Here is a 26,967-nt window from a genome sequence, read left to right as displayed (position 1 = left end):
TGAATTTCAAAGTTAAAACGGGCAAAGAACAACGACCACCTAGCCTGGCGAGGGTTCAGCCGTTGGGCAGACTGAAGATAAGAGAGATTCTTGTGATCAGTGTATATAATAACTGGATATTTGGATCCCTCCAGCAGGTGCCTCCATTCCTCAAGCGACAATTTTATGGCCAGTAGTTCTCGATCACCAATGGAGTAGTTTTTCTCCGCCGGAGAGAAGGTCCTAGAAAAGAAACCACAAGTAACAGCATGTCCGGAAGAATTTTTTTGTAGGAGTACTGCTCCAGCTCCCACCGAGGAGGCGTCTACCTCCAGCGAGAAGGGCTTAGATGGATCAGGTCTGGAGAGTACGGGAGCAGAAGAAAAGGCAATCTTGAGATGATTGAATGCGTCTTCCGCTTGAGGAGGCCAGGACTTAGGGTTGGCGTTTTTCTTGGTTAGGGCCACGATAGGAGCCACAATAGTGGAAAAGTGCGGAATAAATTGTCTGTAATAATTGGCAAACCCCAAAAAACGTTGGATAGCACGGAGTCCGGAGGGGCGTGGCCAATCCAATACGGCTGATAGTTTATCTGGGTCCATTTGTAGTCCCTGGCCAGAGACTAAGTATCCTAGGAAGGGAAGAGATTGACATTCAAAGAGACATTTTTCCATTTTGGCATATAATTGGTTGTCCCGAAGTCTCTGAAGAACCATGCGGACATGGTTAGCAAAAAAAAATCAAAATATCGTCTAGGTAAACCACAACACAGGTATATAGAAGATCACAAAAAATTTCATTTACAAAGTCTTGGAAGACGGCAGGGGCGTTGCAAAGCCCAAAGGGCATAACCAGATATTCAAAGTGTCCATCTCTGGTGTTAAATGCGGTCTTCCACTCGTCCCCCTCCCTGATGCGGATGAGATTATATGCACTAGTGTTGAGCGGCATAGGCCATATTCGAATTCGCGAATATTCGCGAATATATGGACGAATATTCGTCATATATTCGCGAATATTCGCACATTCGTTATATTCTCGTTTTATTTTCGCATATGCGTAAATTCGCGTATGCGAAAATTAACATATGTGAATATTAGCATGCAAAAATTAGCATACGCGAAAATTCGCATATGCGAAAATTAGCATATGCGAATTTTCGCACGCCAGTCTCACACAGTAGTATTACAGCCTTCTTTACACCACACAAGCTGGAAGCAGAGAGGGATGATCACTGTGATGTGTACTGTGAAGAAAAAAAAAAAACGAATATTCGTAATTACGAATATATAGCACTATATTCGCGAAATTCGCGAATTCACGAATATGCGATATTCGCGAATAATATTCGAATTGCGAATATTCGCGAGCAACACTAATATGCACCTCTTAAGTCCAGCTTGGTAAAGATGTGGGCGCCTCGTAGGCGATCAAAGAGTTCCGAGATAAGAGGTAGGGGATAGCGTTTTTTTACAGTGATTTTATTAAGTCAGCGGTAATCAATGCAAGGGCGTAAGGAGCCGTCTTCTTTGGAAACAAAAAAAAATCCAGCTCCGGCAGGGGAGGAAGACTTGCGGATAAACCCCTTTTTTAAGTTCTCTTGGATGTACTCCAACATGGCTTGTGTTTCCGGAGCTGACAGAGGATAGATTCTGCCCCGGGGTGGAGTAGTACCAGGGAGGAGGTCAATAGGACAGTCATAAGGCCTGTGAGGAGGCAAAGTCTCTGATTGTTTTTTGCAAAAAACATCAGCATAATCCAGATAGGCCTTGGGGAGACCAGATATCGGAGGAACCACAGGGTGACAGTACAGGGAGCAGGCTTAAGACAGTCCTTGTGGCAAGAAGTACCCCAGTTCTTGATTTCCCCGGTGGTCCAATCAAGGGTTGGGGAATGGCGTTGAAGCCATGGTAGTCCAAGAAGAATTTCTGAAGTGCAGTTAGAGAGGACCAGAAATTCAATTTTTTTCGTGATGGGGTCTGATGCACATTAAGAGGGGTTCCGTGCGGTAACGCACAGTACAGTCCAATCTTTCATTATTAACAGAGGCGATGTAGAGGGGGCTGGCGAGACTGGTCACCGGGATGTTGAACCTATTGATTAAAGAGGCCAAAATAAAATTTCCTGCAGATCCGGAATCCAAGAAGGCCATAGCTGAGAAGGAGAAGGTAGAAGAAGAAATCCGCACAGGCACAGTAAGACATGGAGAAGCAGAGTTCACATCAAGAGCTGTCTCACCTTTGTGCGGAGTCAGCGTGCGTCTTTCCTGACGTGGAGGTCGGATAGGACAATCCTTCAAGAAATGTTCGGTACTGGCACAGTACAGGCAAAGGTTCTCCATGCGGCGTCGTGTCCTCTCTTGAGATGTCAAGCGAGACCGGTCAACTTGCATAGCCTCCACGGCGGAAGGCACAGGAACGGATTGCAGTGGACCAGAGGAGAGAGGAGCCGGGGAGAGAAACCGCCTCGTGCGAACAAAGTCCATCTCCTGACGCCTTTCGGAAAAACGCATGTCAATGCAGGTGGCAAGATGAATAAGTTCATGCAGGTTAGCAGGGATTTCTCGTGCGGCCAGCACATCTTTGATGTTACTGGATAGGCCTTTTTTAAAGGTCGCGCAGATGGCCTCGTTATTCCAGGACAATTCGGAGGCGAGAGTACGGAATTGGATGGCGTACTCGCCAACAGAAGAATTACCCTGGACCAGGTTCAGCAGGGCAGTCTCGGCAGGAGAGGCTCGGGCAGGTTCCTCGAAGACACTTCGAATCTCCGTGAAGAAAGAGTGTACAGAGGCAGTGACAGGATCATTGCGGTCCCAGAGCGGTGTGGCCCATGACAGGGCTTTCCCAGACAGAAGGCTGACTACGAAAGCCACCTTTGACCTTTCAGTTGGAAACTGGTCCGACATCATGTCCAAATGCAGGGAACATTGTGAAAGAAAACCACGGCAAAATTTAGAGTCCCCATCAAATTTGTCCGGCAAAGATAAACGGAGGCTGGATGCGGCCACTCGCTGCGGAGGAGGTGCAGGAGCTGGCGGAGAAGATGATTGTTGAAGCTGTGGTAGTAGCTGCTGTAGCATCACGGTCAGTTGAGACAGCTGGTGGCCTTGTTGCGACTGCTGGGCGACCACCGTGGTGAGGTCAGCGACAACTGGCAGCGGGACCTCAGCGGGATCCATGGCCGGATCTACTGTCACGATTCGGCTGGCTGGAGGTGGATCCTCTGTGCCAGAGAGGGATTGGTGTGGACCGTGTCGGTGGACCGGTTCTAAGTTGCTACTGGTATTCACCAGAGCCCGCTGCAAAGCGGGATGGTCTTGCAGCGGCGGTAGCAACCAGGTTGTATCCACCGGCAACGGCTCAACCTCTCTGACTGCTGAGATAAGCGCGGTACAAGGGAGTAGACAAGAGCAAGGTCGGACGTAGCAGAAGGTCAGGGCAGGCAACAAGGATCGTAGTCAGGGGCAACGGCAGGAGGTCTGGAACACAGGCTAGGAACACACAAGGAAACGCTTTCACTGGCACAATGGCAACAAGATCCTGCAAGGGAGTGCAGGGGAAGTGAGATATAAGTAGGGAGTGCACAGGTGAAGGCACTGATTAAAACCTCATGCGCCAATCAGTGGCGCACCGGCCCTTTAAATCGCAAAGACCCGGCGCGTGCGCGCCCAAGGGAGCGGGGCCGCGTGCGCCGGGACAGCACAGACGGGGAACGGGTCTGGTAAGCGAGTCGGGATGCGCATCGCGAGCAGGCGTGTCCCGCATCGCGAATCGCATCCCGGCTGGGAACATTATCGCAGCGCACCCGGTCGGCAGGTCTGACCAGGGCGCTGCGAATAGGAGAACACTGTGAGCGCTCTGGGGAGGAGCGGGGACCCGGAGCGCTCGGCGTAACAGTCATATGCAATGTTCAACTTTTTTTCTGTAATATTTTTGGGATCCAATGTGTAAAAATCCCAAAATAAATTAGATTTTTGTTACATCATTAATTTCTAGACATATTGCGATTTGTAGATTTCAGGATCACATTCACTATTCAAAATAGTGTCCAAAATATTACAATTTAATAAATAATATGTGTATGTATAGAACATAACTAATGGACTGATGTCAGACACAATCATATTGTTTCATTCATTATGTAGAGACAATATTCGGCAAAAAAATGCAAGCTAATTGGTTGCTATGGGCAACCATCTACTTGACTTCTAACAATGTTGGAATAAATATGATGTTAAAATATTAAAGTATAGAACACGAACCGATTGCCCCTTGCTCCCTGGAAGTTTTGCTGTCCCATGTGGCAAAAAGACCCTTGAATACCTCGGTCCATGCCTCCTCCTTCAAAAAACGATCCTTGTGTGACTCAAGGGACATAAAATGGATTGTGCTTCCACCTATAATTTGTGTAAGTAATCCATTTTAAAATTTATGAAACAACGCAAGAATTATGAGAAGTAAAACACACATTAGCAACATTGCTTTGGTAATGAGCACACACAAATATTCACACAGTCTCAAAATAAGACCAACGCACATAACATTATAAAAGAAAGAATATTGTCATGTGTGTACTTTACAAACCAAGAAGAAAAACACATTGGGATGAACCTTTGTAGCTTTGCTTTTAGTAAAAGTTACCACAAAAGCGCTGGGTAAATCAATATACATTAACCTCTTAAGGACCCAGCCATTTTACACCTTAGGACCCGCCATTTTTTGAACATCTGACCACTGTCACTTTAAACATTAATAACTCTGGAATGCTTTTAGTTATCATTCTGATTCCGAGATTGTTTTTTGTGACATATTCTACTTTAACATAGTGGTAAAAATTTTTGGTAACTTGCATCCTTTCTTGGTGAAAAATCCCAAAATTTTATGAGAAATTTGAAAATTTTGCATTTTTCTAACTTTGAAGCTCTCTGCTTGTAAGGAAAATGGATATTCAAAATATATTTTTTTATTCACATATGCAATATGTATACTTTATGTTTGCATCATAAAATTGACAAGTTTTTACTTTTGGAAGACACCAGAGGACTTCAAAGTTCAGCAGCAATTTTCTACAAAATTTCCAAACTCACTATTTTTCAGGGACCAGTTCAGGTTTGAAGTGGATTTGAAGGGTCTTCATCTTATAAATACCCCACAAATGACCCCATTATAAAAACTGCACCCCCCAAAGTATTCAAAATGATATTCAGTCAGCCTTCTAACCCTTTAGGTGTTTCACAGGAATAGCAGGAAAGTGAAGGAGAAAATTCACAATCTTCATTTTTTACACTCGCATGTTCTTGTAGACCAATTTTTGAATTTTTACAAGGGGTAAAAGGAGAAAATGTATTTTTATATTTGTAGCCCAATTTCTCTCGAGTAAGCAGATACCTCATATGTCTATGTAAAGTGTTCGGCGGGCTCAGTAGAGGGCTCAGAACCGAAGGAGCGACAACGGGATTTTGGAGAGTACGTTTTTCTGAAATGGGTTTTGGGGGGCATGTTGCATTTAGGAAGCCCCTATGGTGCCAGAACAGCAAAAAAAAAACACATGCCATACCATTTTGGAAACTAGACCCCTTGAGGTACGTAACAAGGAATTAAGTGAGCCTTAATACCCCACATGTGTTTCACGACTTTTGCATATGTAAAAAAATTTAATAAAATTTCACTAAAATGTGTGTTTCCCCCCAAATTTCACTTTTTCGCAAGGGTTAATAGCAGAAAATACCCCCCAAAATGTGTAACCCCATCTCTTCTGAGTATGGCGGTACCCCATAAGTTGACCAGAAGTGCACTACGGGTGAACTACAATGCTCAGAAGAGAAGGAGTCATATTTGGCTTTTTGAGAGCAAATTTTGCTCGGGGGGCATGTCGCATTTAGGAAGCCCCTATGGGGCCAGAACAGCAAAAAAAAAACACATGGCATACCATTTTGGAAACTAGACCCCTTGAGGAACATAACAAGGGGTACAGTGAGCATTTACCCCCACTGGTTTCTGTCAAATCTTTGGAACAGTGGGCTATACGAAATTTTTTATTTGCACAGCCCACTGTTCCAAAGATCTGTCAGACACCAGTGGGGTGTAAATTCTCACTGCACCCCTCATTACATTCCGTGAGGGATGTAGTTTCCGAAATGGGGTCACATGTGTTTTTTTTTTTTTTTTTGCGTTTGTCAAAACCGCTGTAACAATCAGCCACCCCTGTGCAAATCACCTCAAATGTACATGGTGCACTCTCCCTTCTGGGCCTTGTTGTGTGCCCCCAGAGCACTTTGCGCCCACATATGGGGTATCTCCGTAGTCGGGAGAAATTGCATTACAAATTTTGGGGGGATTTTTTCCCTTTTACCTCTTGTCAAAATGAAAAGTATAGGGCAACACCAGCATGTTAGTATAGACCCCAACTTCACCTTTTCATAAGGGGTGAAAGGAGAAAAAGCCCCCCAAAATTTGTTAGGCAATTTCTCCCGAGTACGGCGTTACCCCATATGTGGCCCTAAACTGTTGCCTTGAAATACGACAGGGCTCCAAAGTGAGAGCGCCATGTGCATTTGAGGCCTGAATTAGGGATTTGCATAGGGGTGGACATAGGGGTATTCTACGCCAGTAATTCCCAAACAGGGTGCCTCCAGCTGTTGCAAAACTCCCAGCATGCTTGGACAGTCAACGGCTGTCCAGCAATACTGGGAGTTGTTGTTTTGCAACAGCTGGAGGCTCCATTTTGGAAACAGTGGCGTACCAGACGTTTTTCGTTTTTATTGGGGAGGGGGGCTGTGTAGGGGTATGTGTATATGTAGTGTTTTTTACTTTTTATTTTATTTTGTGTTAGTGTAGTGTAGTGTAGTGTTTTTAGGGTACAGTCACATGGGCGGGAGGTTACAGCGAGTTTACCGCTGCGAGTTTGAGCCGCCGCGCAAAATTTGCTGCATCGCAAACTTGCACCCTGATACTCACTGTAAGCCCCTGCCCATGTGAATGTACCCTGTACATTCACAGGGGGGGGGGGGGACGACCTCCAGCTGTTGCAAAACTACAACTCCCGGCATGCACAGTCTATCAGTGCATGCTGGTAGTCATAGTTTTGTAACAGCTGGAGGCACACGGGTTGGGAAACACTGAGTTAGGAAACAGACAATGTTTCCCAACCAGTGTGCCTCCAGTTGTTGCAAAACCACTACTCCCAAACATTCTCAGGCATGCTGGAAGTAGTAGTTCGGCAACATCTTTAGAGCCAGATGTTGCCGAACTACAACTCCCAGCATGCTTGGAGTTGTAGTTTTGCAACACCTGGAGGACTACAGTTTGCAGACCACTAATACAGTGGTTTCCAATCTGTGCACTTCCAGATGTTGCAAAACTACAACTCCCAGTATGCCAAAACTGTCCAGGCATGCTGGGAGTTGTAGTTCTGCAACATCTGAAGGGCCAGATGTTACAGAACTACAACTCCCAGCATGCCTGGACAGTAAGGGCAAGCTGAGGATGTGTAGTTTTGCAACATCTGGAAGGGCACAGTGGTCTCCAAACTGTGGACCTCCAGATGTTATAAAACTGCAACTCCCAGCATGCCCAGACGCCAAGGGCTGTCTGGGCATGCTGGGAGTTGTAGTATACAGGGTCCCATTACAGCAATGCATGTCGCTTTACGGCGACGTGCATTGCTGTAAAGGGCCCGACCGCGGCTGAAGAGGAACTCACCTGTCGCCGCCGCCGCCATCTTCATCGTCTGGATCCGGGTCTTCAGGGACGAGGTAAGTATCGGGGCCAGTCCCCAGCACTCCCCCATCCCCCGTCGCGTCCTCCGGTCTTCCTCCCGTCCTCTCCGGACTTCAAGGGGCCGGGCAGGGCGGGAGGAAGTAAACGACCCCCCCCCCCCCCCCCCGCGCAATTGGTTGGTTAACTAACCGAAGAATCGCAGGGGATCGGAGGAGGTGGCAGGCTTGCCACCTCGCTCCTATACGTTAGCATGGTCCTGGCTGTCTGTGACAGCCGGGATCATGCAAAATTACCGGGCGGTCGGGTCCCAGAGACCCGATCAGCCCGGTATCGCCGCAGATCGCAAGGGCGATTTCCCTTGCGATTTGCGGCAATCGCCGACATGGGGGGCCTACATGGCCCCCCTCGGCGTTTGCCCTGGATGCCTGCTGAAGGATTTCAGCAGGCATCCGGTTCTGATCTCTGCCCGGCGCGCGGCAGGGACCGGAAAACGCCAGGGCCCAGGGTGTGAGGGCGTATCCATACGCCCTGGGTCCTTAAGAGGTTAAGGTAACTATTTTGCTACGTAAAAATTTTCAAGAATATATAGGGAACCACTTTACCTTACCCACCACACATACACAAAACAAAAAAAAAACACATAATAACACACACTTAATATACTAATGGTCGGAAATAACAAAGTCACACATACAGAAATAAGTATACTTACAAGCTGAATAAGCTTGTCTACATTAAATGAGATGCGGGGTGGCATGCTGCTCATAAATATACACCCAACCAACAATGTCCAGCCTCTGAATAAAACTTTTGGCTGACTAAAGAGAAAATGGCTGCTGTTCCTATTCCTGGGAACAGACCCTTTTGTTTCTCTGGTTAAAAAACGCCAAGAAAAACGCCAAATGCAAAACTAACATGGCATTTTTCTGGGCGTTTTCGCACTCCCATAGACTTCTATTGGAGCAAAATGCCACGATTTTGACAAAAAACGCCGGTTTGAGGGAACTACAGCATTTTTTTCAAAACGCCAAAGAGCTGAAAAAAATGCAGAAAAAGTGCAAAAACGCCAAAAGGATTAAAAAAATGCCAAATTGAAAAAACGTCAAGTGGAATTCAAAATTTGCGATTTTTAATTGATTTACAGCTAACATCTGGCCGCAGCGTTTTTTGACCAAAAAAACGCTATGCGGCAGAATTGGCATTTTTCTTTGCTTTTTGCAAAAAAAAAAAAAACAAGTGGAAACTTAGCCTAAGGGTCCATTCAAACATACTTTGTTTGCAGAGGATTTGATGCTGTAGATTTGTTGCTGTTTAAATTAATTTAACAAAATTATTGAACACAGCATCAAATCTGCAGCACCTAAAAGGTCAATAAAGACTCCAAAGCATATAATAATACGCTGTTCTGAACTGTCAGGTTTGTCCTAGTGATATATCAAATGGTTCGATCGGTAGGGGTCTCAGTGCTGAGACTCCCACAGATCAGAAGAACTAGCGGGTATTAATGTGTGGTAGTGCTTTTGATTCCTGGCTCTTGGTATTCTTTGTCTCACTGACCTCAGCAGCGTGCTTATCCCCACTTGCTCTCCTAATCGGTGGGGACTCTGCGATATGTAAAAAAAAAAGTTCCATTACAGTAATACAACATAAGCACAGTGTGATTATTCCGAGAGATAAGATAAGGTGCACCAAAAATTACAGTTTAAGAACATAGGGAAAAATTTATGAAAACCTGTTCAGAGGAAAAGTTTTTCATAGAAACCAATCATATTGCTTCTTTAATTTGTAAAAATGCCTCTAAAAATTTAAAAAGCAATCTGATTGGTTGCTATGGGCCACTGGTCAACTTTTCCTCTATACAGGTTTCGATAAATCTCCCACAGATGTGCCCAAGATGCACCACGTTCTTAAAAGCAAAAACATAATTTACTTATGGGATCGCTTCGTGAAGGCAGAACCAACAGGAAGACTACCCAACATTTTTTAATATTTCTTTTTATCCCCTCCCCCATTATGATTTATAATAACTTTTTGCACCCCACCCAACAATGGGGGGGTGTTTGAAGAAAAGGGGTGTGGTTTCAAGAAAGGGGCATGGTTTAAAAAGCAACAAAATGTACCAAAAGTGTGCCAAATGTTTAGCAAAGAAAGGTAAACCATGTCTAAAATTGAACCACTTTTATCAAACAGCATCAGCAACATCGATTCACTTGTCACATTCTTAGACTGCCTGGTCTAGGTTTACATTGTATAAGAATTAGATCGGATTGGTAAATTTACCCATTAGATATGTGTTGTCCAACATGTGGCCCTCCAGCTATTGCAGAACTGCAACTCCCAGCATGCCTGGACAGCCATTGGGATTCAGTTAACAGTGAAAAAGCTGCAGGTTAGATAAAACACCCTTGCAATAGATTGTATTCAATAAGTCACTGTCCTCAGCTGAAGTCCTGCATAGTAGAACTCGAAAAAAAAGATGTGGGTTCCCAATTCTTTAAATAGAATGGACTTAAAATAGTTTTATTTATATATATATATATATATATATATATATATATATATATATAACCAATAAAACCCAAACAAACCCACAAAACTCCTATAGGCACTGTATGTATAAATATACTTTAATGAAAGGAATAACATCTAAAGTTCTGTGCTTTTAACATGATGTCTGGTACACAGCATTTAATATACAGTTTCTTCTGTTCCCTTGAAGTGCAGCTTGAAGAACCTGTACCTTAGTCACTTTTCTTCATATTACATGCAAATTTGCCTGAGGCAAGCAAGAGCTGATATAATAATTGGCTCACACAGCCATCTGCCTGCCTTATTTCTACTGATGTAATCTCAGATGTATTTCAACATGCTTTTTTTCCCTACCTGATTCCTCTGCACTTCTGACATATTCCCTGATCTAATTCTTGGGCTACAGCAGCAGCACGCGGTTGTGCTTCACTAGGAAGGTAAGAGGAGACAACTTCATCTTCCACTTGCTTTCTGCAACTCATGCGTAGAAGCCAAAGTGAGACAAGAGTAACAAGTGCATGGCCTTTACTACAGCCCAGCCATTTAATGCTGAGGAAAGATTAGGTGACATTCCCAACTGGAATACAGTATTTATACAGCCTCGCTCCTTGGCATACTCAACTGCAAGATCCAACATCATCATCACCACCAATTTTGCAATGTACACGAAAAGGAGCAAAGTAATCTGAATTATAGGACAAGAAAAAAAAGGTAAGAGTTAATGAGATTGATTTGTTTGTTTGTTTTTGTGGTTGTTTTCTGTGTCAATATAATGTTTTTTATTTATTAATTTTTTTTATTTATTTTTTTATTATTGCTTTTCAGCTATTGAGAATTTGCTTAGATATTTCTTTAATTACTATGAGTATAATGTTAAATGGAATAAATACAGTATAAACAGTAACAACGCAGCGCACACAAATACAGTGTATCGAGTTTGATTTATTTTAACAGTTTACATTCTTTTTCATGTTTGTTGTGCACACAAATCTGAGGAAAAGGTTTCATCACAGGTTAGAAGAGACGTTTGGTACTCAGGCCAAACACAGACAATGTTTTGGTGCTCGGAACGAATAGTAACGAGATGTCCAAGGTCACATGAAGTACCTCTTGGAATTTAGAATCTGAGCCTCCAGCAACACTGTAACTGAACTTATGAACTAGGAGTCACTGTAAAGAGACAGATCGCAGTGTTAGATTTGTATAGCATTGACATTGAGTTCTTTTTATGCCAGCAAGTAAATAGATAAAGGCAGAAACACACGGTAGCCAATATTTGCCCTTGTATGTCCACCATGAGTAGGTAACGGCAATGCCAAGTCTCTCCTTCCCACAAACTGGGTATATTTATTGTTTAAATGCACAAATGAAAATATTATAAATATTTAAGAGATGGGTCGTTTAATATTAAAGAGATATTACAAATTTTTAGTAGGGAAAAAAAATGTGATCCTTGACATGATGGGTTACGTAGCTGTACAATGGGAAGCAATGGCAGTCCATGTTGTGAATAATTTAAAGTATGTGTTATTTTCAGGTTAATAAGTAAAAAAAAAAAATAATGTATTGTTATAATAATGGTATTTGATACTAAATAATAACATAGTTTACAGCATGTGGCTCTCCAGCTGTTGTGAACGCCACACTGAGAGTTGTACTTGGGAGCTACAGGTTGAGGCTCACTGCAGTAACACGTTGTTACATAGAAGTCTTGATATGACAATATTTTTTCCAATAATATGTCTTGTCAATGATTATTCTTGCACCAATTCTGGTCATGTCTGAGGGATAATGTATCAGTCATCTTTAAAAAAATGTAGCATTTAATAATGAATGTGTTATATATTTGGCCACTTGAGTCATGACCTATAAAGGCTCCCATCTACTTGCCTTGTACTATATTCCACTAAGGATTTTACCAGTGAATTTACTGGTTAGCAATGCATAGTATAGCAGGCTATGCTTTTCCGCTCACCGAGTGCAAGGATAATCTGACAGAACAGAGGCGACCTGATGTCACCCAATGGCATGTGCCATCGGAAAATTCTCTAGACTCAATAGTAGAAGCACATCTCTAAATTTGTCTGTAAAAACTGCAGAGTAGATAACATATACCATAAAGTGAGCTTAAAGCATTCAAATTTGACCTTTTGGAAACATCACGTATTGTTTTATTTACAGCTGACAAATTTTTACACATTTTTTTAATTAAGACTAGATATATTTTTCTATCTACTCCAAACTTGTCCACGCATACTTTTTACCTGCTGACATTTCTAAAATATTAAAATTGTATCTGTTCTTTCTAAAGAATAAAAAAAAAAAAAAACTCTGACATTTAAGTAGCTGTAAATGAGAAGACAGATACACACAATTCTTTTGTTATGTAAAGTAATAAGGAAAAAAAGCTGATGATATTGTTACCATAATGTGAACATGTAACACTGATTTCCCCAAAAAAAGGAAAACTTTTACAAAAAAAGGTTTTATTAGAAAAATAAATAAAAAAAAACAGATAATCTTAAAAATACTAAATATTTGGTTTATAGGGACATCAGATCATATACATATCAAAACTGTTTTCGTTTTTTTTTTGTACTGTTTTAGAGTGTATTATGGTGCAAGATTGACCTATGTTCTTTATATAATACATCTTACAATTTGGTGGTGTATAGATGCTTTTATATGCTCTATTCACATTTGCCCTTTCTGTAAGGGGTTCTAGTATTAGCGACAGCAGCAATTGTCCTATTCTTGCCTGAAAGAATACCAGAACCCTGTAGGAAACTTTACAGACCCTACCATCTAAATGGGATCCATCAGGATCCATTGGGATATAGATCCATCTCTGCTGTAATTGCCCCTTCATGAACATAAGCCATCACCCTAGTGTGAACAAAGACCTAAAAAAAAAAACATCTTCCAGCACGCCATTCAAAATATTCAATGTATAAATAATAAAGTAAAATGAAACATGCTATCTGGATTCCAATCCAAACATGCCGTCAGGTGCACCTGAAGCATGACATAGAACTCATTATAGGTCTAATGGGAGTTTTGCAACAAGTAAAACGTCATCTAATACTTTAGTATTTTATTAAAGCCGAGTGGCTAATATTTAACATAAAATACAGAACCTAACAGGAGAACGTCAACGTTTTCATGAATAAGATTTGTGATTAGATGTGAACAACAATATGAAAAAAATACAAATAAAATAAAATAAAATACAAAACCAAATTCATTGTATGTAAATATAAAAGAGTAAGAAATAACGTTCCCTCCTAACACCATAAATTATATATAGAACAGTGGACACCATCATCATTACCTTAGTCATATTAAGTTACAAGTTGTGCACTTAATTCCAATGGAATGGTGCTTTTCCATGATGAAGCAATATATTTTTTTTTATAACCAATCTGCAAGTGGGTCAGTAGGGGAAGTATTATGCAAGAGCCCTAAGGTCACTATACTTATCCCATATTTATCAATACAATGCAAAAGAGAAATTGTAAGGTATTATACTCTAATGAAAAATCTGTAACAAGCTCCAACCTACAATGCGGTATTTATAATACTGGTGTTTTCTTATTAGGCCGAGGCGGTAAAGGCCAAACATATGACTGCTACCACTGCACAACTTAAAGCTATACCCCTAGTACCCATGTCTTGTAGAAGAGTGGGCCAAAAAATCAGGTTACTTCTGATGTACAACAGAAATACAACAACCATAGTCATACTTGGTAAGCAGCAAAGGCCAATACCACTAAACACTACAATACAATCCAACTGACTGCTTGTTCCAGAAACATAATTCATTTCATATGAAGAAAGAAGCATCTCAGCCATTCTTAGCTTGGTTGCGCATCAGCTCAAAGATTATTGAACCCTTTATTCTTACGGTATCTGTGTAAGGTTTAGCTAAAACTGAGTTCTATTTTGAACCATTACATAACATTACATATACTGTACATAGTATACACGTAACTGAAATGTTTAGATCAGTTTGAATTGTCTTAGAATGGCATCAATATGTGGAACCTTCTTAGCACTGCTATAAAAACATACATCAGAATAGTCATATCCAATAACACTAGAGGAAGCAAATCAGATTTCTATATTTTTATCTGAGTAGCTTCTTAAAGGGTTACTCCACTGGAAAATATCTTTTTTAAATCAACTGATGACAGAAAGTTAAACACATTTGTAAATTACTTCTATTAAAAAATCTTAATCCTCCTAGTACTTCTAAGATTGTGCATTCTCCACAGGAAGTTCTTTTCTTATTTAATTTCATTTCTGTCTGACCACAGTGCTCTCTGCTGACACCTCTGTCCATGTCAGGAACTGTCCAGAGCAGGATAGGTTTGCTCTGGGGATTTTCTCCTGCTCTAGACAGTTCCCAAAATGGGCAGATGTGTCAGCAGAGAGCACTGTGGTCAGACAGAAAGCAAATTCAAAAAGAAAAGAACTTTCTGTGGAGCATACAGAAGCTTAAAAGTACTAGAAGGTTTAAGATTTTTTTTTATAGAAGTAATTTACAAATCTGTTTTACTTTCTGGCACCAGTTGATTAAAAAAAATGATTTACAGCGGGGAACCCCTTAAGTTTAACTAAAAACTCATGTAAAAACTTTGACAACACTTAATTTTTTTTTATTTTACAATTTTAGATAAGTCAGTTGTAACGTTTACTACATATAAATTAATCTATCATTTGGTTCAGTCCTGATTCATAGCAGTTCATTTACTTGGTAAAAAAAAAAATGTCAACTATAAATGAAATTGAAGAGTGTGCAGTTATGTATTGTATATTATTAGGTAACTAATGGCTTGAAAAGTTTCTATACAATCATGGTTGGATCAAGTTCTGTGGATGACCCTGGAGTTAGATTGTGTGACTGAGAACAGTAAAATACAGTGGCCATATAATACTTTCACATGGGGGGAGATTTATCAAAACCTGTCCAGAGGAAAAGTTGTTGAGTTGCCCATAGCAACCAATCAGATTGCTTCTTTCATTTTTAACAAGGCCTCTGCAAAATGAAAGAAGCGAGCTGATTGATTGGCTGCTATGGGCAACTCAGCAACTTTTCCTCTGCACAGGTTTTGATAAATCTCCCCCCATATGGCGCCTACAGAAATAGTACTAGTTAGTGAACACATAACAGTGCAATATGATTCTATAATACCAGTGCTATATAGAACCCAACTTTAAGTGCTATTAAGTGTCCAAATAAAAGCAACAATGTTTATCCGTGCTGTGATGTATCCTTTACCAACATTACTAACCTCCAGGTAGGAAGTATAGGTTGGCCATGCATGGTAAAGATGGTGGTGTGATAGAGATCTCTACAAGGTGTATTTAATGATAAATTAATGTTTTTTTGCTTAAACCATATCCTATGGATTATATAAGGATATACTATAAAGTAATCACCCAATAAATATTAAGCAAATCTCAAATGTGTTATAGCCCGTCTTCTGACATTGAAGTCAGTGGGGTAACACTGTAGATGTGAATAATAACCTTCATTTTCTCCATCCGACATCTGATTCATTACAGGGTTAAAATGAATTGGAAGAATGACAGAAACTCAGACAATTGAAGACAAATGATAGAACTGATGATAACCTTTTGGATCAGTTACCAATCCTCCTTACAATTAACATTTATGTTAACTTGAAAGACATATAAATGTGTTGTGAACATCTGTAAACTTAGAATTTCAGAATTGTCTACACTCAGGGGGTACTTCTCCCTGAAAAGAGACGGCTGGTGTCCATGGAAAAAAGTATGTCAAATAGCTCTCCTGCAGAAGGAAGAAAACTGTCTCAGTATTGCCCCCTGTGGGTACCTACACTGTAGATCAATGGCCGACCCATCAGAGAGCCTTGAAACATAACTAATATCCATAGTAATTTTTAAGTCTCTTGTATAGGTCAGACATTGACTTACAGGGTAACTACCTATAGGCGGCATTAGAAAGGCACTAGAAATGTTCTTTCTTCTGACATAGAGTTAATATGCAACATTAATGTCTATTTACAATTGATCACAGAGTGATCACTAATACCCTTAATTTACCATCCAATAATTAGTGGAAACGTAAAATGTAACTTTTATTATGCCAAAAAGATTAAAAACCTCATCAACACACAACCACAACTACAATATCTCAATATTTTTCAATTGATATGCATGTCACTGCATGCTATAAGACAGTACACCAAGGACTATTGTTGCAGTTGTAGTCCGCAACTAATAGATTGGAGATCTGATGGACCCTACTGGTGATTGTTTAAAAATTGTAACTCATCGCCCCCTCCCCTCCAACATTTCGCCACAGACAAGTGGCTTTATCAAGGGCTATGTGGCAAATGGCATGTGTTTGAGCCATACTGGGGTTTATATAACTTCCCATGTCTGATGTCATCAGCAGGAAATGACCTCAATCCATATTTGCCAAAAACCCATAAGTGCAGTAGAGGACAGACAATTATGTTGTCCAATAGCGTATCAGTTTTCTCTATGACGTTTAAGTTCTCATCATGCCAAGTTTTAGTGTCACCACCATAATAGACAGACCATTGGACCAATCAAATACTTACCTATTCCCAATGTTTCCCTGGACTGGTTGTCCACAATGCTTACGTAGATGTGCAGTGTCCTCTGCGCCAGGAAATAGCCTCTACTATATTCATGGCGGCCTCGGATTTGCACATGCGCACATGTCTTGTTTACAATAGTGCCTTAGAATAGCTTCTGATATGGCCACGGCTGGCTTTATTTGCGCACGCGCATATATTCGCAGTCCGCTCCATCTGCGCAAGCGCACAAGTTATGTTTACGTCAGTTGTCATTGGTCAATTGTCCTGATGACGTAGTTCTTCACCTCAATTCACCTCAATTCTTGCTTGTCCCGCTGCTCTATGTCATGTATACGCAGTGCACCCTGTGCTAACTAATAGAATTCTTTTACAATGGAAACTCCCTACATTAGTATGCATAAGCTAAAAAGCTCCAGCATAGGACTTCCATTAATAGATTATTCCACATGATTGGAATCACAGGTAAGTATACAATTGATTCACATGTTATAGCTGTATGTAAATGGAACAACTTACATCATTACTTAATGTCTATTATAGGCAAGAATAATCTTAGATCCTAATAATTCTTTCTTTGACCTAAATTGGACAGCTTATTTATGATGGTAAGAAAAAGTAATGTATCATTAAAGATCTATAGCCATATTATTATTATTAATATGGCGATAGATCTTTAATGATAAATTACTTTTTCTTACTATCATAAATAAGCTTCCCAAATTAGGGTGAAGAAAGAATTAGTAGGATCTAAGATTATTCTTGCCTATAATTGACATTAAGTAATTATGTAAGTCGTTTCATTTACATACAGCTATAACATGTGAATCAATTGTATACTTACCTGTGATTCCAATCATGTGGATAGATCTATTAATGGAATTCCTATGCTGGAGCTTTTTAACATATGTATACTAATGTAGGGTGTTTCCATTGTAAAAGAATTCTATTAGTTAGCACAGGGTGCACTGCGGATACATGACATTGAGCAGCGAGACAAGCAAGAATTGAGGTGAAGAACCAATGAGATGCGACTACGTCATTAGGACAATTGACCAATGATAGCTGACGGAAACATAACTTGTGCGCGTGCACAGATGCAGCCGACTGTAAATATATATGCGCGTGCGCAAATAAAGCCAGCTGTGGCCATATCTGCAGGTATTCTAAGGTGCTATCGTAAACAAGACGTGCGCTTGTGCAAATCCGAGGTGGCCGCGATTATAGCAGAGGCTATTTCCTGGTGCAGAGGACTCTGCGCATCTACATTAACATTGAGGGCAACCAGTCCAGGGTAACATTGGGAATAGGTAAGCATTTGATTGGTCCAATGCTCTGTCTATTATGGTGACACTATAACTTGGCATGATGGGAACTTAAACGTCATATAGAAAGCTGATATGCTATTGGACAACATAATTGTCTGTCCTCTATTGCACCAATGGGTTTTTGGCAAATACGGATTGAGGTAATTTCCTGCTGATGACATCAGACATGGGAGGTTATATGATCCCCAGTATGACTTAAACACACGCCATTTGCCCCATAGCCCTTGATAAAGCCACTTGTCTGTGGCAAAACGTCAGGAGGGGGGTGATGTGTCACAATTTTTAAACAATCACCAGTAGGGTCCATCTGATCTCCAATCTATTAGTTGCGGACTGCATCTGCAACAATATTCTATGGTGTACTGTCTTATAGCATGCATATCAATTGAAAAATATTGAAGTATTGTAGTTGTGACCCAACTGCTGGGGTTTTTAATCTTTTTGGCATAATAAAAGTAAAATTTTATTTTTCCACTTATTATTATTGGAAGGTAAATTTAAGGTATTGGTGATCACTCTGTGATCAATTGTAAATAGACATTAGTAAAATTTATCCTCCATTCATAGGTCCTGTTTTGGTATTAATATGCAGCATTATTCTCCATGTAACCAATTATAATATTAGCTATTACTATCAATAATACGAGTCTTAAAGGGGTACTCCCATGGAAAACTTTTTTTTTTAAATCAACTGGTGCCAGAAAGTTAAACAGATTTATAAATTACTTTTATTAAAAAAAAATCTTAATCCTTCCAGTACTTATTAGTTGCTGAATACTACAGAGGAAGTTATTTTCTTTTTGGAGCACAGAGCTCTCTGCTGACATCATGACCACCATGCTCTCTGCTGACATCTCTATCCATTTTAAGAACTGTCCAGAGTAGGAGAAAATCCCCATAGCAAACATATGCTGCCCTGGACAGTTCCTAAAATGGACAGAGGTGTCAGCAGAGAGCACGGTGGTCATGATGTCAGCAGAGAGCTCTGTGTTCCAAAAAGAAAACCATTTCCACAGCTAATAAGTACTGGAAAGATTAAGATTTTTTAATAGAAGTAATTTACTAATCTGTTTAACTTTCTGGCACCAGTTGATTAAAAAAAAAAAAGTTTTCCACTGGAGTACCCCTTTAAATTGTCAGAAAATATAAAAAGTATATCTATGCAAAAGGCATGTAACATACTGGTAACATTTCTGATTTTGTGAGCTATCATACGGCCCAAACATCTATAATTAAGAGAATACCACTGGTTTGGCAGCCAACAGGACACGATATGGTATAATTATAGGTAGCATATATTCTTAGAAAAATTTAGGCCCTATGTACAACCCCTGAAATACCATACTATATAGAACTATAATACCATTTACTCATGTCCACAGAAAGAAAACTTGGCCTAGAGACTGATGGATGTTAAAGAAGCAGAGTTGTGTTAATGCGATCCCATGGAAACTGAAAAGAGCGACTTTTCTCAGTTGGAAGAAGAGATGGTGAACACACAATCTGGTAAGGAAAAGATCCAGTTATCGTTTACAGAAAAACAACATGGCGATATGTTTAAAGGGTACCTCTCATCAAATAAACTTTTGATATATTTTAGATTAATGAATGTTGAATAACTTTCCAATAGCATGTTAATGAAAAATATGCTTCTTTCTATTGTATTTTTCCCGATCAGTCCTGTCAGCAAGCATTTCTGACTCATGCTGGAGTCCTAAACACTCAGAGCTGCCAGCCTGCTTTGTTCACAGCCAAACAGGCTGTGAACAAAGCAGGCTGGCAGCTCTGAGTGTTCTCCTTTGTGAACAAAGCAGACTGGCAGCTCGTAGTGTTTAGGACTCCAGCATGAGTCTGAAATGCTTGCTGCCAGGACTGGTAGGGAGACCCCTAGTGGTCATTTCTTCAAAGTGGAAAATTAAATAGAAAGAAAAATGTTTTTTAATAACATGCAATTGTAAAGTTATTCTGCATACATTAATCTATAATATATCAAAAGTTTTTTTGATGAGAGGTACCCTTTAATAATGCCATAGTCTAAAGTGTTTACAGAAGCAACTAAGAGCAGACATAGAGCCCAATAACTATGAGTGTTGTGTAAGGGAACTGTACTACATAGACTTTTTAGGGGAGTCTTAGTTATATAATCCCTGTGTCCTTCAAAGTCATACGGGGAATCCTGAGAGCATACAAGCTGTATACGGTGCAGGGCAATGAGAATGGAGTCACTTGCTTTTAAATAGGATGTTATGTTTGGAATGGATTGCGGTCATATGGACTATTAAAAGCCAGTCTGGGTGTCAAACTTGGCACATAATCCATGTTCCACACGCTTGGTTTTCCTGTGCCGTAATAATTGCTATCTTCTAGGTGTATTTTATGGTTACTGGCTAAATAATTGTTTATCTAGGTTGTATTGTTCACTAATTACCGACTGGGAAGGTCAAGTGTGGGTTTCCCATAAGGTATTACCAGTATTGCCTTACAGGGGTATTTCCATGATAAATAGTGATGGCATGTCACTATCACATCCTAATCGGTGAGGTCCAGATTACAGAACCCCCGTCAAACCTCAGAAATAAGGGCTCATAGCGCAGGGCTGTGACTCCGGCAGGGATTTTACCTGCACAATAATGCTGCCACCCGCCTGCTGTGCAGGGTACTACAACACAACAAAAATCTTTCACTTGAATGAAGCTATGTTGTAGTTCTCCGCACAGTTGTCTCACTTTGTTCAGGTAACTAGTTCCAGACCTAGTGATGTTACCTTTTCTTTTGATGGGAACACTCCTTAAATTTTAGAGAATTCTGAAAGATTCAGAGTATATAAGGGGAGATTTATCAAACCCTGGAAAAGTTGCTGAGTTGCCAATAGCAACCAATCAGATCGCTTATTTAATTTTTCTCATGCCTTTTCAAAAATAACAGAAGCGATCTGATTGGTTGCTATGGGCAACTCAGTAACTTTTCCTCTGGACAGGTTTTGACAATTTTCCCCCATGGTGCTTATTATAAAACAGCTGGAAAGGTGCTATATTCAGTTGAATCTGGTTTCTTTGTACAAACTATCCTGCAGCTACTTGAATATATTTTTATTATTGTAATTTGTAAGATGTAAGATATTATTGTAATTTGTAAAATGTATATATGTTGCTTTGTACAAAAAAAAATCGTGGCATGTTTAGGTCCATAGAGACTTAAATGTTTTGTTGAGGTTTCTATATATCAGGGGTTAAAGGGATACCCCAGTGGAAAACAATGTTTTTAATCAACCGGTGCCAGAAAGTTAAACAGATTTGCAAATTACTTCTATTCAAAAATATTAATCCTTCCAGTACTTATCAGCTTCTGAATGCTCCAGGGGAAGTTCTTTTCTTTTTGAACTTCTTTTCTGTCTGTCCACAGTGCTCCCTGCTGATGCCTATCCTGCTCTGGACAGTCCCTGACATGGACAGAAGTTTAAGCAGAGAGCACTGTGGTCAGACAGAAAGGAAATTCAAAAAGAAAAGAACTTCCTCTGGAGCATACGGCAGCTGATAAGTCCTGGAAGGATTAAGATTGTTTAATTGAGGTAATTTACAAATCTGTTTAACTTTCTGGCACCAGTTGATTTTAAAAAAAATGTTTTCCACCGGAGTACCCCTTTAATTGTTTGAGGTGTTGTCTCTATACCACGGATGCACTTTTTCACTATACTGTATATTCTATTATATTATATTCTATTGCAGCGATTGCCAGCCTGTGGCTCTCCAGTGGTTGCAAAACTGCAACTCCTAGCATGCTCTGAAAGCTGCATGCTGGGAGTTGTAGTTTTGCAACAGCTGGAAAGGCACAAGTTGAGGATCACTGTTCTATAGTAACCCAAACATGATCTGAAATTAGCCTTATAATCTAGATGATCTGTAAGGTGTATGGGTCAAAAATAGTTGTTATTAAGCTAAAAAGGAGCTGGAGTAATAGTTGGGGTTTATGGGTACAAGTAGCCTCTAAAGAATAATCCACCTTTAAAGGAGTAGTCCAGTGGTGACTCAGTGGTGAGCAACTTATCCCCTATCCTAAGGATAGGGGATAAGTTTGAGATCGCGGGGGTCCGACCGCTGGGGCCCCCTGCGATCTCCTGTACGGAGCCCCGACAGCCCGCGGGAAGGGGGCGTGTCGACCTCCGCACGAGGCGGCGGCCGACACGCCCCCTCAATACAACTCTATGACAGAGCCGAAGCGCTGCCTTCGGCAATCTCCGGCTCTGCCATAGAGATGTATTGAGGGGGCGTGTCGGCCGCCGCTTCGTGCGGGGGTCGACACCCGCTATCTGGGCCGAGAGCCGGGGCCCCGAACAGAGAGATCGCAGGGGGCCCCAGCGGTCGGACCCCCCGCGATCTCAAACTTATCCCCTATCCTTAGGATAGGGGATAAGTTTTTCACCACTGGACTACCCCTGTAAACATCAATTTTGAACAATCCCCAACTATATATATCAACTTTGAGCAATATATCAACTTTGAGTAACTTTATACAAGTTTTATCCCCCAGAAGAACACTTTTTTTTTTTTTTTTTTTTTTTTTGCATTTTTGGGTAGTCACCTCAAAGAGGTTTCACTGCTGTATCTAAGGATATTTGCCGATTATCAATCGGTTTTCTATGGTGCTGACTCTGGATTAAGATACTACATAAAGTCTACTTGCAGTCCTATGCATTATTAACACATCGTAGAACCAAGGTTTATTGTTCCAAATGTATCTTTCTCTCTTATATACCTTTATTGTTTTCTTACAGTCAGTATAGGCCTACTAGTCCAATACATGTGAACATTTTGATTGTACAAAAAGTGACAAATAAGGACAATGTGCAGACTCTAAATCAGTGGTCTCAAACTGTGGCCCTCCTGATGTTGCAAAACTTCAACATCTGGAGGGCCACAGTTTGTGACCACTGCTCTAAAAGGAGGGATTTAGGTAAAAAGTAGTAACTGTATTGGGGCTTAGGAGGTATAGATTCAGTGGGGGAGATTTATGAAAACCTGTGTGAAGGAAAAGTTGCCCAGTTGCCCATAGCAACCAATCAGATCACTTCTTTCATTTTTAACAAGGCCTCTGCAAAATGAAAGATGCAATCTGATTGGTTGCTATGGGCAACTCAGCAACTTTTCCATTGCACAGATTTTGATAAATATCCCCCAGTAACCCTATAAGTGATGGTTTATTTGCTAATTCAGAGTTGTTGCACTTTCGTCTAAGAAAAGACCTTTGTCTAGGGAAAATATTGCAAATTCTGCCCCAGCCCTGTATCTCTTGGTGAAGGCTAAGTGATTTGTTGACACCGTCCTGATATATATATATATATATATATATATATATATATATATATATATATTAGAGATGAGCGAACTTACAGTAAATTCGATTCGTCACGAACTTCTCGGCTCGGCAGTTGATGACTTATCCTGCATAAATTAGTTCAGCCTTCAGGTGCTCCGGTGGGCTGGAAAAGGTGGATACAGTCCTAGGAAAGAGTCTCCTAGGACTGTATCCACCTTTTCCAGCCCACGGGAGCACCTGAAAGCTGAACTCATTTATGCAGGAAAAGCCATCAACTGCCGAGCCGAGAAGTTCGTGACGAATCGAATTTACTGTAAGTTCGCTCATCTCTACTATATATATATATGATATATTCTCCTTCCAGTCCCCACCTTGTTAGGTACCTGTGATCATTTATTGTGCATGTAGCTTAGAAGAGTTTTACAAACCATATACTCATTGTAAGATGGTCTAAACCATACTATAACATTTACAGACACTGGTCCAGCCAACAAAGTTTTGCTACAATACTAAAGCAATTACACAAGAGTACGAGGTAATAAATCATGTAGATCAAAAGGGTGAAATTTGTGGTATCATAGGGCTCCACCTAAGGCTTTGTCCCTCCACGCTCTGATCATTAATAGTCATGTACGTAAACTCGGATGAGTTGCCAACATTTATGAAGGGCATTCACCTGAGAGTTACAGCAAACAACCAATTTAATTCTGAGATATTATTAGAGGGGTGCAAAAACATTTTTTAAATCAACTGGTGTCAGAAAGTTAAACTATAAAAATAAAAATAATTCTATTTAAAAATCTAAATCCTTCCAGTAATTATCAGCTGGTGTATACTACAGGGTTCTTTTCTTTTTGAATTTAGTTTCTGTCCGACCACGGTGCTCTCTGCTGACGTCTCTGTCTGTCTCAGGAAATGTCCAGAGCAGGAGAGGTTTGCTATGGGGATTTGCTTCTGCTCTTGACAGTTCCTGACACGGACAGAGGTGTCAGCAGAGAGCACTGTGGTCAGACAGAAAATAAATTCAAAAATAACTTCCTCTGGAGCATATAACAGCTGATGAGCACTGGAAGGATTAAGAATTTTAAATAGAAGTAATTTACAAATCTGTTTAACTTTCTGGCACAAATTAATAGAAAAAAAAAATGTTTTCCACTGGAGTACCCCTTTAATAGACCATGTCTGTTAGGGCTGGGTCACATCACGTTTTCTCCCATACGGGAGCACATACGGCAGGGGAGAGCTAAAATCTTGCGCTCCGGTATGCTTTTCTATGCGTTCCCGTATGTAATTCCTTTCAATGAGCCGACCGCAGTGAAACGTTCGGACCGGTCGGCTCATTTTTGGGCCGTATGCGCTTTTACAACCGGACCTAAAACTGTGGGTGACCACGGTTTTATGTGCGGGGGAAAAGCGCATACGGCGCAAAAATGAGCATAGTGAATAAGCAAATTTTGCGAACATAGGACGAATAATCGTCAATATATTTCACGAAATATTGCGAATTCGAATATGGCCCTTGTTGCTCATCACTAGTTGTTATCAGTTGTATGGCATTCGGCGTCCATTGTTTCTGTACAGCAGATTGAGGAACGCAGCAAGCTGTGTTCTCCTATCCGAGGCCCTCCGGTGTGTCCAACCATCCGGTGTCAAAATTGAGATGCTGGATGATTGGAAACTGTCCCATTTAAATGAATAGGATCAGTTCTAGCATCAGTTTCCCTCCGTGCATGCTGGAGGGAAATTGTGCCGGACGCCTGATATACCTTATATAAGCCCAACCTAAATCAGGATGGAGCAGGTCCTCCCCATCTAGATATCCCAATTCCCCAAAAGGTTAGATGGAAATGGTGTGTGTGTAGACATGTATATTGGTGATTTTTGGTTATTTGGTATACCAGAAAAAAAAAAACTGGAATTTTTTTTTTTATTAAAAGCGATCTAAAAGCCCCACATAAAACAAGCCCTTATATGGGTCTGTTGGTGGAAATTGAAAGTGTTATAGCTCTTAGAAGTCAAGGGGGGGGGGGGGATTAAAACACAAAAAAGAAAAATCACTGCGTCCTTAAGGGGATATATAATAAAAATCCTCAGCTATTATATCAGAGCTGAAAGTAAGATTGCAAAAAAGTCTTCATGTACATTTTCTTGATATTGCCATAGGGTGCACTTAACTACTGAGCTATGCTGGTTGATGTTATTTAGTATTGCTATTAATCAAATATGGGTTGCCGCTGAGTACAGTACTGGGTCTTCATCATTTGCAAATATTTGTAAGAAAATATGTGAAAATGGAGATAGAATGAATTTCAATACAAAGGGTCAGGTTTAAGCTTGTCAGGAGACTGGAATTTGGTTAGAAGACATACGATGTGAACTTCTTACTCTTCATACAGGGCTGTGCTCTCCACTGATAAATCGGCCCAGCTCTCCTTCACAGCACCCCGGCAGTGCCCAGAAAGAGGGCGCAAAGCAGGGTAATTGGCTGAACCCTGGCAGTCATTCACCATATTATATGTATATTGATTTCAACACTATGACAAACACTTCATTGGCTTTATTGTGATACATTTTTACAGTCTAATGCAGTGTTTACCAAACAGTGTATCTCCAGCTGTTGCAAAACTACAACTCCCAGCATACCCGGACAGCTTTCGACTGCCTTGGCATGCTGGGAGTTGTAGTTTTGCAACAGCAGGAGACACACTATTTGGAAAACACTGATCTAATGTGTGTCATTGCTTTAGTGAGAAATTGGATGAAATACCCCAAGACTAAAAATATTGTAGCAGATAAACGTAGACTAAGCCGTGGCTGTTGTTTTATGAGAAATATGGAACTTTCACCTTAGACTTGTCAAACTTTTATACTAACTTCTGATTTGAGATTTTGGTGCAATTGTAGCACATATTGTCACTTTTTAGATCACCCCCCACTCCTTTTCCCAGAAAGCCATGCCCCCTTGTCGCATAAGGTGCAAAAAGTATCTTCACGAAATAACTAACTAAACAGAAATGTGCCCCATCAGTCAAAACGTTGTCACATTTTACAACAATCACTACAGACAGTGCAGTCAGCTGGGGTCAATATAGAGCCCTTCACTGAAGTCTAGAAAAGTTGTTGTGCGGTGTGATTGTATGTTACACTAAGGCAGAAGTTATTGTCCACTATTGTATGTCCTATCATTTTATTTACACCAAAGATTACTGTCATATTTTCAAATACTCTCGGCAGAATGTTAGTATAGCTGACAGGTATCTCTCCTGACCTCCCCAAACACATGTTTGGCACAGCTGCGGTAGGGTAAGTTGCAGCAAGACAGCTCTGGTACCAGCTTATCCCTTTAAGAAGAATAGGGCAGAAAATATCCATCACGCTCCACCTTTTTCTACACGAGAGCACCTGTTAGTGGAAAGTCGGGAGGCCCCCATACATCTTAGACAGTCGGGACTTTCTAAGAATTATGGGCAACTTAATGGGGCTATC

General features: G+C 40.6%; 1 protein-coding gene across 2 annotated transcripts in view; it reads left to right on the top strand.

The window, feature by feature from the left end:
- Positions 1 to 26,967, top strand: part of FOXN1 (forkhead box N1) — a 155,317-nt gene that overhangs the window by 60,920 nt on the left and 67,430 nt on the right. The window contains exons 3-4 of one of the 2 annotated variants that reach the window (XM_056559106.1): positions 10,636 to 10,940; positions 19,551 to 19,674. In XM_056559106.1, the coding sequence (XP_056415081.1) occupies positions 19,614 to 19,674 (61 nt within the window). In that variant the 5' untranslated portion in view covers positions 10,636 to 10,940; positions 19,551 to 19,613. Of the gene's footprint in view, positions 1 to 10,635; positions 10,941 to 15,466; positions 15,530 to 19,550; positions 19,675 to 26,967 lie in introns of those variants that run through there. The other variant, XM_056559107.1, reaches the window with a different exon arrangement.

This window comes from Hyla sarda, chromosome 2 (assembly GCF_029499605.1).
Source record: "Hyla sarda isolate aHylSar1 chromosome 2, aHylSar1.hap1, whole genome shotgun sequence".
NCBI classification, from domain to species: Eukaryota; Metazoa; Chordata; class Amphibia; order Anura; family Hylidae; genus Hyla; species Hyla sarda.
This window is presented reverse-complemented; position numbering and strand designations above follow the sequence as displayed.